Source organism: Cherax quadricarinatus, chromosome 81 (assembly GCF_038502225.1).
Source record: "Cherax quadricarinatus isolate ZL_2023a chromosome 81, ASM3850222v1, whole genome shotgun sequence".
Taxonomy (NCBI): Eukaryota; Metazoa; Arthropoda; class Malacostraca; order Decapoda; family Parastacidae; genus Cherax; species Cherax quadricarinatus.
The window spans coordinates 20,404,969-20,415,253 of record NC_091372.1 but is presented as its reverse complement, the minus strand read 5'-3'; the positions used below and the strand labels follow the sequence as shown (position 1 = coordinate 20,415,253).

The window sequence follows — 10,285 nt, the reverse complement described above, 5'->3', positions numbered from 1 at the left end:
AGTTGACTTGTTGGGGCCTAAAGGGTTTAACTTCAATATATATTAGAAACAAATCATAATTAGAAAAACAATACAATGTGTATAAATATTAAAAATGAATCAGGCAAAAAAAAAATTTGGTGTACAGTGGAACCATAAATATATGAAGGGTGAAACAAATGATTTTAAACTGAAAGTGTCAAGAAAAAAGTGGCATCTCAGTGTATTACTTCTTAAATGGAAGCAATTTTAGTAATGGCACAAATAAATATATGTAAATGTGTGTACACACATGTATGATTGTTGCTTTTAACTTTTTAGTAGTAAAATACATTACCTCCACTTGGAGTCCATTCCAGCAGAGTATGTGATTACTTGTAGCTCAAGGAGTGAGAGATTTATTTGCAGAAAACAAACTGAATGGGCAGTGGAAGGATAATAAGATGGAGAGGAGATATGAGGCAGCAGAGAAGCAGGGGAGCAAAGCGGGTGGGAGGAGGGAAGGATTGTATGAAAGAAAAGGATGTGTACAAGAGAGACGAGTGTGTACGAGAGAGATGAGTGTGTACAAGAGTGACGAGTGTGTACGAGAGGGACGAGTGTGCACGAGTGACGAGTGTGTATGAGAGGGACGAGTATGTACGAGAGAGAAGTGTCTATGAAAGAGAAGAATGCACTTAAGAATGTTGAGTGTATGACAGGCGAGTGTGAGGTAAGCGTATGAGAGGTGTACGAGATGGCGTATGAAAGGGAGGAGAGTACAATTATAGAGAGCTGAATATATAAGACTGCATGTGTGCATGTGAAAGAAAGACGAGTGTGCATGTGTTTAAATATAATTATTAAATATACTTTATACTTAGGCATCAACAGTGTCTGTTTCTTCCAAGCCACTGACTGATGAAACTGAAGCAGAGCTTATGTCAGATCTAACCCGCTTTTCTTCTATGGGAGCTTCTGAAGAACATCATAGAGAGCTCTTCATCCCAGACTTGTGCTGCAAATTTTCCAAGTGTTGTTGGTATTCTTTACTGTTTCTTGGCCACCGAGTCACAAGTTTTTTATTACATCTGAAGGTATTGCTTTTTAATTCTCTGAGTGTTAGCGATTTGTTAAAGTTATTTAAAGTATTTTTAAGGCCTTCAACTTCACGAATAGACAGTAAGTAGGTTATCCATTAACTCTCTGCTGTTTTCCAGATCAGAGGTAGAGGAGAGAGAGATGTTATCTAACCCCTCAATTGGCATTAGACTAAGACCAGCAAACTTCATTAACTCCTTCAGTCTTCTCTTCAGTTCTTTAATAGTACACTCAAACTCATTCACATTAAATTTACCTTGTTGTGATAATGTAACTTGATTCACAATGACTAAGATCGCTGCTGTGAGCTGGGTGATTGTGTCTGATGCAGATTCTACACTATTTACCCAGGACACAATTTTGCTCATCTTTTCATCGTCCGGCAAGTTTTCATCATACTGCAAGGTAGCATTGAGTTGTGAAAACTTCTTCAGAAAGGCAGCAATGGCAAATGTGGCCGAGTGAGCAGCTGCTGAAAGATTCTGTGAGCCTTGAGAACTGTCTTGTTCTTCCTGGTTGGCAGCCAGGAGTACCGTGGAATTACTGGCTATTTTACCAGAAATTATAACCAACAAATCAAGTCCACTTTTTAACCCATCTGTGAATTTCTTGGACAACAACCCTCCTGGTTTGAATTAGTGTTCGTTGGTACACGAGTGGTAGCGAAGAGTGCCAACTTTGCAATATCATCCACAAGTGTCTGTGCAAGTGATATCAAGGTGCTACTTTCTTCTTCCATCAGACTGTCTACTTCATTCTTTGCACCCTGGAAGAGTCTGCAAGTAACATTGGTGATCTTGGCTGAAGCCCGTCGCAGCTTCTCTTGCAACTGCCCACCTTCCACACACTTTGTTAAATTTTCAGTATTAGCTACAGCTAACAAACTGTTAATTGTTGTTTGGCTTGAATGATACAAGCGAATGAACTGCTTGCTAAGATTGTCATCTGATAGTGTGTGGCCTGGCTCTGTTATGTGATCTCTGATGTGCTGTGTAGCCTCATGCAAGTCAGCAACAGCATTTAAAGCAGTAGTAAGTGGGGAACATGAAGTATAAGACTGGGGCAAATTTGTAAGGGGCCAGAGGATTGCTGCCGCTACTGTTACAGAACCATGACACGAACTGCTTTCACTGTTACTTGTGCAACGTTCTCCTTCATACAACATGCTACTCTTCCTCCTGGTAGAGTTTGAAGGAGAGAGGAATAATGAGGTTGAACTCATTGAACAATTCAGGGAGGAATTCAGTGTATGGAGAGATGGGCAATCTAGTAACTTGTTGATAAACCCAGGAACACAGCTCACATCCTCAGTGTGCTCCCAATGTAGGCTGGCCTCAAATGCTTCATCATATTCTTCATTCTGGACAATATCACGCAAAATCTGTAGCTTTTCCTGGAAGGCATCTAGGGTGAGTGTGGCTGTCATCAGGTGCTGCAGGTCCTTAATCAATACTATTACCTCAAGGCCGGACTCTGTCAAAACTTCTTGTAGTGTGAATTCATATGGGTTCTTCAGCTTCTTGCAAATTTCATTGGCTTCTTTTATCTGAAATCTGAGCATGGGAGGATAGAGTTGGGTAAAGTCCTTTCTTATTTCTTGAACAGACTCATTGAACACTGCTTGCACCTCTTTCAATAACTGAGAGTTTGGAAATCCTGTTGATGGAAGAGACATGTCGAGACTCTTATTATTTTTTCTGCCTCTTAAGATCTGCTCCTCCAGTAGCTGCTTTTCAGTCTCTAGTTTTGTGTTCCTTCCAACTCGCACACCAACTGTTGTTTGCTGATAAGCTGACTCTGAGCTTCTTTAGTATCACGCATCAGCTGATCTCTCTGGCGACACATTTCTTGCTCCATTTCAGCTTTACTGGCAGCAATAGCAATCTCCGCTTCCTTTTGCAACCTTCGTTCTTGCTCCTTTAAAAGCTCCTCTTTTGTAAAGTAAAAATCCATCTTCTTTGAAGTCTCCCGGTTAGAATCTCTGCCTTTAACTATACTGCCGAATCGGAAGTAGTAAATGCCAGCAAGCACCAGTCGATCGTTGTGATGCAGCGTGTGAGGAGAGGATATTAATTTGCCATTGACATATGTATCTCTGCCTGCCTCTGGAAGTAGTTGCAGATCACCATTTTCATTCTTTATGGAACAATGAACATTATCTGTGTGGAGTCCACGGAGGGTGAGATCACTGTTGGAGCGACCAAGAGAAGTGATTCCATTTTTAAGCTTATATGAGAGGGTCTCTGAAAGTTGTGAATCCTCACTTGGGTTGATCAGCACTGGACCTGTCTCCTTCTCAGTTGCAATTCCAAGTCGATGCAGACTTTCCACAGCTTGCTGTCGCTGAGCCTCTGCTTCTTCAAGCCGCTGCTCCAGACTTCTATTATTCTCAGTGAGAAACTGTTCGCACTGCAACTGTTGGAATCGTAGCTGTTCCCTTAACGCTTCTATTTCTTCCTCTTTGTATTGGATTGCTATGTTATTTTCTATTTCCTTTTGGTTGATGGCATTCTCCCTTTCCAGGAGATCTTTTTCTTTATCAGTTGCTCCATCTCGATCAAGTTGCTCTTCATCTGCCAAAGTTTCCCCATAAAAGAGTTGACAAGAGTTTCTGCTTAAGTGCTGCAGGCGAAGACGTTCAACTTCCTCTTTTAAAGATCTAATAATCACAGCTGTAGGATCTTCATTGATGTAGTTATGGTTAACTATTTTACGAGTTTGTTGAGCATATCGGAGTGTAGACAAAGTTTCTTCCAGGTAGATATTACAAGGGGAAACTGTAGCAATCATTGCAGTCCTAGAGTTGCCCCCAAGAGATTCCTTTAACAGGTAAGTCAGTACTGACTCCCTGTATGGAATGAATGGTCTTCGTCGTCCTTCACTCTCTGCAAGAGCAGTGATAACTTTCCCAAGGGTTAAAAGGGATTTATTTATGCATACTCCCTCCTTGAGTCTGTCTCCTTGTGACTGTGCTGTTGCAACACGCTCACTAACAGCCAGATCCACCAGATTGATGATGCTCACCTTACTGCTCTCCAGCTGCTCACCCTGAACATCTTCTACCTGTATGTGGGTTAGTTTGATAGTGAAGACAGCATGAGAACGAGATGATTTCTCATTGACACCAGTTGCGGCAATGGAATGCTCCTTATTTCCCAACAACAACCATGTCTGAAGATGGTCGTAAGATGACACCAAATGACGAGCAACCCCTTCCACATAGGGACCATCTTTAGGGTGTTCCCGAACTCTTAGAGCCTCGCGGCAATCTGTTCCACGTTCTCCACTTGCTAATAAATTATATATACGCTCATTGTATATCTTGATGTAACTGAGCTCCACTTCAATGCGAGACTGTGGTAGCTGGCCTTCGGGTGGGTTAAAAGAATGCAAATAATCAGCTCGGTTCAGAAGGTCCCGACAGAAGCGAGGGATAATGCCAGCAGCTGAAGGAACTTCTAATTCAGATTCACTGTATAAATCATCTCCCAACATCGCATAACTCTTCCCAGAGCCAGTTTGGCCATATGCAAAAAGGCAAGTGTTGTAACTTTCATATGCCTTCTCCAAGAGAGGTTGTGCTACAGTAACATATATGGCTTCTTGTGAAGCATACAGAGGATCCAATGGATCACTGGAGTTAAAACAGTGGTCGTAGCTGAAGGAGTGAACGGTGCCACTATCACTATAGCCAAGTTAGGTATATGGATAGGGCGTTCTGCTTGAAGGACAGGAGTAGGAGACAGAGAGTTTGCTTTCCTGGGGCTGGGATGGAGGATATTGTTAGCCGTCTGGATGACATCATGAGAGGTAATGGGAGCAATCCTATTATCTGTCTCAGTGCTGGAGGCAACGATGTTGGCAGACGTAGGAGTGAGGACCTGATTAGCAGGTATAGGTCAGCAATAGAAATAATTAGAAGTAAGGGTGGGAACCCTCTCATATGTGGTATTTTGCCAAGGAGGGGAGTTGGAAGTGAATGGTTGTCCAGGGCAATTGGTGTCAATTGCTGGCTGGACAAATACTGTAAGGAAAATGCGGTAACATTCATTGACAACTGGGACCTCTTCTATGGCAGAAATGACATGTATGCTAGGGATGGGGTTCACTTATCTAGGTGTGGGGTGGGAGCACTGGCAACTGTAGTGGAGGGAGCAGTTAGGACTTTAAACTAGGAATAGTTAGTGGTATGGGTTTTGGCAGGAAAACAGTGAAGTCCCAGTGTAGTAATATTACGAGTTCTAGGGGAACTAGTAATGATAAGAACGAGATAGATATTGAAAAGCCAGGGACCTTGGGTGATAAGGACAGTAATAGGTTTAGTAGAAAAATAGAAATGAGCAGGAAGGGTAAAGAGAAAGGAGAGTCTTTCAATGTTTATTATGCTAATTGCCGTAGTGCTAGGAATAAGATGGACGAGTTGAGATTAGTTGCTAGTGTAGGTAACATTGATGTATTTGCCTTAACTGAGACGTGGTTTAATTCAAAAAGTATGGACATGCCTGCGGAATGTCATATTCAGGGTTTTAAATTGTTCCAAGTAGATAGAAGTGTCGGGAAGGGGGGTGGGGTGGCATTATATGTCCGAGATCGCTTGAACTGTTGCATAAAAACGGGTATTAAGTCTGAAGTAACACATACAGAGTCTGTTTGGATAGAATTTTCAGAGGGGCATGAAAAACTGATTTTAGGAGTGATATACCGTCCCCCTAACTTAGATAGTGACCAAGGGAGACTACTATGGGAGGAAATTGTTAAGGCCACAAGGCACGATAATGTAGTAATTCTAGGAGACTTTAACTTTAGTCATGTTGATTGGATTTTCTTGACTGGGAATTTAGAATCGTACGACTTCTTAGAAGTAGTTCAAGATTGTTTTTTGAAGCAGTTTGTGACAGAACCTACAAGGGGAAATAACCTGCTTGACTTAGTTATGGCAAACAATGAATCCCTTGTTAATAATTTAGAAATTTCAGAGGAACTGGGTGCTAGCGACCACAAATCAATTACATTTAGCATTGAATGGAAGTACGATAGTAGCGATAACTCAGTAACAGTCCCAGATTTTCGCTTAGCAGATTACGATGGGCTTAGAGAACACTTATCATCTGTTGACTGGGGTAACGAAGAGAGCTATCAATATGACGCTCAAAGAGCGTTTATCCCATATAAAGAAATTAGATCAAATAGAAATGACCCAAAATGGATGAATAATAGGCTGAAATATCTACTAGGGCATAAGAAAGGAATTTACAGGCGTATCAAAAGAGGCGAGGGTCATCTTATGAATCAGTATATTGACATTAAGAGGGACATTAAAAAGGGGATAAGAAAAGCTAAAAGGGACTATGAAATTAAAGTTGCTAGGGATTCTAAAACTAACCCAAAAAGTTTTTTCCAGGTCTATAGAACAAAAGTTAGAGATAAGATAGGTCCCCTTAAAAATAACTATGGGCACCTTACTGACAATGAGAATGAAATGTGCTTGATTTTAAATAATTATTTTCTCTCAGTTTTTACACAGGAAGACACTAACAATATTCCAGTAATTAATTTTTACAGTGGGCTAGAAGAAGATAAATTATGTAACATCACAGTCACTAGTGAGATGGTTGTGAGGCAGATAGACAGACTGAAGCAAAATAAGTCGCCGGGTCCTGATGAGGTTTTTTCAAGGGTTCTTAAGGAATGCAAAATGGAACTCTGTGAACCATTAACTAATATTTTTAATTTATCTCTTCAAACAGGTGTAGTGTCTGATATGTGGAAGATGGCTAATGTAACTCCTATTTTTAAAACAGGGGACAAGTCGTTACCGTCAAATTACCGCCCAATAACCCTGACCTCAATTGTAGGCAAATTACTAGAGTCAATTATAGCTGAGATTATAAGAAGCCATCTCGATAAGCATAGCTTGATTAATGATACTCAGCATGGATTCACAAGAGGCCGGTCTTGTCTAACTAATTTATTAACTTTCTTCAGTAAAGCTTTTGAGGCTGTTGACCACGATAAAGAATTTGATATTGTTTACTTAGATTTTAGTAAGGCTTTTGATAGAGTTCCGCACCATAGACTGTTAAAGAAAGTGGCAGCTCATGGCATTGGGGGAAAAGTGCTCTCGTGGATCGAGTCATGGCTCACTGACAGGAAGCAGAGAGTGTCCATAAATGGGGTTAAATCCGAGTGGGGATCTGTAACAAGTGGCGTTCCACAGGGATCAGTCTTGGGCCCGTTGTTGTTTATAATATATATCAATGATCTTGATGAGGGAATTACTAGTGATATGAGCAAATTCGCCGATGACACAAAGATAGGTAGGATAATTGATTCAAACGTAGATGTTATGGAACTTCAGGAGGATTTAAACAAACTCTATTCTTGGTCAGAAAAGTGGCAGATGCAGTTCAATGTAGATAAGTGCAAGGTTCTGAAGCTTGGGAGTGCCCATAACCCTAGTACTTATAAATTAAATGATGTAGAACTTAGCCATACAGATTGCGAAAAGGACTTGGGGGTTATGGTAAGCAGCAACCTTAAACCAAGACAGCAATGCCTAAGCGTACGTAATAAGGCAAATAGATTACTGGGATTTATATCAAGAAGTGTAAGCAACAGAAGTCCAGAGGTCATACTGCAGCTTTATACATCATTAGTAAGGCCTCACCTTGATTATGGAGCTCAGTTCTGGTCTCCGTATTACAAAATGGACATAAATTCGTTAGAAAACATTCAGCGTAGGATGACTAAATTAATACATAGCATCAGAAATCTTCCTTATGAAGAAAGATTGAAGACTCTTAAGTTACATTCACTTGTTAGACGAAGAATGAGGGGAGACCTGATCGAAGTGTATAAGTGGAAGATAGGTATTAATAAAGGGGATATTAATAAGGTCTTGAGGATGTCTCTCCAAGAGAGAACGCGCAGTAATGGATTTAAATTAGATAAGTTTAGATTTAGAAAGGACATAGGAAAGTATTGGTTTGGAAATAGGGTAGTTGATGAGTGGAACAGTCTACCTAGTTGGGTTATTGAGGCTAGGACTTTGGGTAGTTTCAAATCTAGGTTGGATAAGTACATGAGTGGGAAGGGTTGGATTTGAGTGGGACTTTCACATCAGAGCTTATTTCTTGGGTAGCATTGAAAATTGGGTTGGGTAAATGTTTTGTTAGTGGGATGAATTGTAAAGGACCTGCCTAGTATGGGCCAGCAGGCCTCCTGCAGTGTTCCTCCTTTCTTATGTTCTTATGTTCTTATGTTTCTGCTTTGCTTCATCGAGGTGACGACAAGGATGCAAGGTACTAGATCAGCGTTTTTTTTTTTGTGCTGGGGCCAGTGACGGCATGGAGCGCTGGGGCGTCGGGCAGACTAACTTTGACTCTACTACGAGACACTGACGCCAGGATAACCAGCGTCAGCGTTAGTGTGAATAAAGTGTCTCACACAACACAATAAACACTTAGAGAAGTGTGATCAGCTTCTCTTGTGATACATTGTGAACAATAAAAACTAATCTTGTTGAACATAGTGTACCAGTGTGCGTTTCCTAGACAATGGAAGACGTGGACATCCAAGGACACTTCAGCTTCTATCAAGTCACCGATATCTGTCGAAGGTGTTGAGAACACCATAGCTCACGTTACAAAGAGCAAGGTATGTTACGAATTTCTTGTAGATCGGGGGATTGCGCAATTCTTGAGTCACAAAGAGTTTGTAATCAACCTATAATCGGCAGTAAGGTGTGGACTTTTGAGTCCAAACAAGTAAGTAGTCGTCAGCCATCATCGAATGAAATATGCTGACATAACACCCCCTAGGGGTAATTCATACTTACAATTTGTATCTCTTGACAGCCCACTGTTGTGATGGTTTCGACAGCATCTAGACCTCGTCTGCAGGGACGGCTGTGTAGACGATTTGCTGTCATTTATCAGCTAAGTGTTCATTATATAATGAACACAGCAGGTAAGGCCTAATTTTCAATAGAGCTTTGGTCGTGCTCGAACCGGATAAAGACCACACTGTGGTCCAAATATGTTGTACTACAGTGTACAAATAACCTATGAGCCAAGGTCCTTCGAAAAAGCTGTAAAACTAGTGTTTTACAATATAAATCAGTATAAATGAGTCCCTCCAGACTCAATCACAGAGAATGGGCAGCCAAAAGAAAACGGGCGCTCACCCAGCGTTCACCCAACGAAAACGGGAGCTGGGTGACTCACCCAACAAGAAGACGGGGGATGGTATTGCACCCTCCATCAACTGCTCCAATCTGGCGAAATCGCTGATTAAGAACAACACCACCGAGTGATGTCTGAGTGTATATATACACAGTGTTTATAATGTTTATAGACAGAAATTAAGAGACAAGATTGTGTTAAAGTTTGTTTCTTATAGATCTACCTGTTATATTAAAGGAACTTATATATAAAGTGTAAGCTTTCAAATATATTAACAGTGAAATTTATATATGTGTAAGTAATATTCACGTGTGATTTACAGTTATACAGTGACATTTATAGTGTATAGTGAATGAAGTGTATAACATCGTTATTTACGATTAATCATCGTGGTCAGGCTGACACAGCAAACTCTAAGCCGTAAACACCAGACACATGTACCCTGTACACCTCATGGTCATTGACCCTGAGGTTAAGCTTAGTGGGTCAGTAGTGTCTGACTCGATTATTGCTGACTTAAGCATAACAAAAACTCAGCTGTTTATAGCAGTACAGTGTTTTTTAAACACTCTAAGTGTGGTGCTGGAATTTTCAGTATACCATTAAAATGGCTTGTTTGAAAACTCAGTTTCAGTCTTTACAGACTAAGATTACACAATTAGAAAATCTAATTTCAGTCTGTCTAGGATTAACTCAAGATACAAACATAGATTTTGATGATCTTGAGGTCAAGTTTGGATTATTTACACAACGTATGAAAATAATTAATTCAGACTATACACATTATGAAAATAAATTTCTTGAATCAGATCCATCTGAAGATGAAATTAAAAATGTTTTGGATACTTTTAGTGATCAACAATTAAGGTGGACAGGAGTACAGGCTATCTGCCGTAAAACTCTGTCACAGAGACCTACTGTAACTAATGGTCAAACACCTGTTACACGTGTAACAACAAGTGTCCCATTACCAAGCTTACCTACATTGTCATTACCTATTTTCCAAGGTCATAATTATGAAGAATTCATTAGTGGTTTTCAAT

At 40.5% G+C, this 10,285-nt stretch overlaps 1 protein-coding gene across 1 annotated transcript; it reads right to left on the bottom strand.

Annotated features, from left to right (window-relative positions):
* Positions 1–760: 760 nt before the first annotated feature.
* Positions 761–9,321, bottom strand: LOC138855121 (kinesin-like protein KIF14). The gene is given in 5 exon segments (XM_070102491.1): positions 761–1,139; positions 1,141–1,690; positions 1,693–2,808; positions 2,811–4,744; positions 9,290–9,321. Coding segments are annotated over 5 exon segments (3,933 nt in total). The 3' UTR covers positions 761–838.
* Between the last annotated feature and the right edge of the window lie 964 nt (positions 9,322–10,285).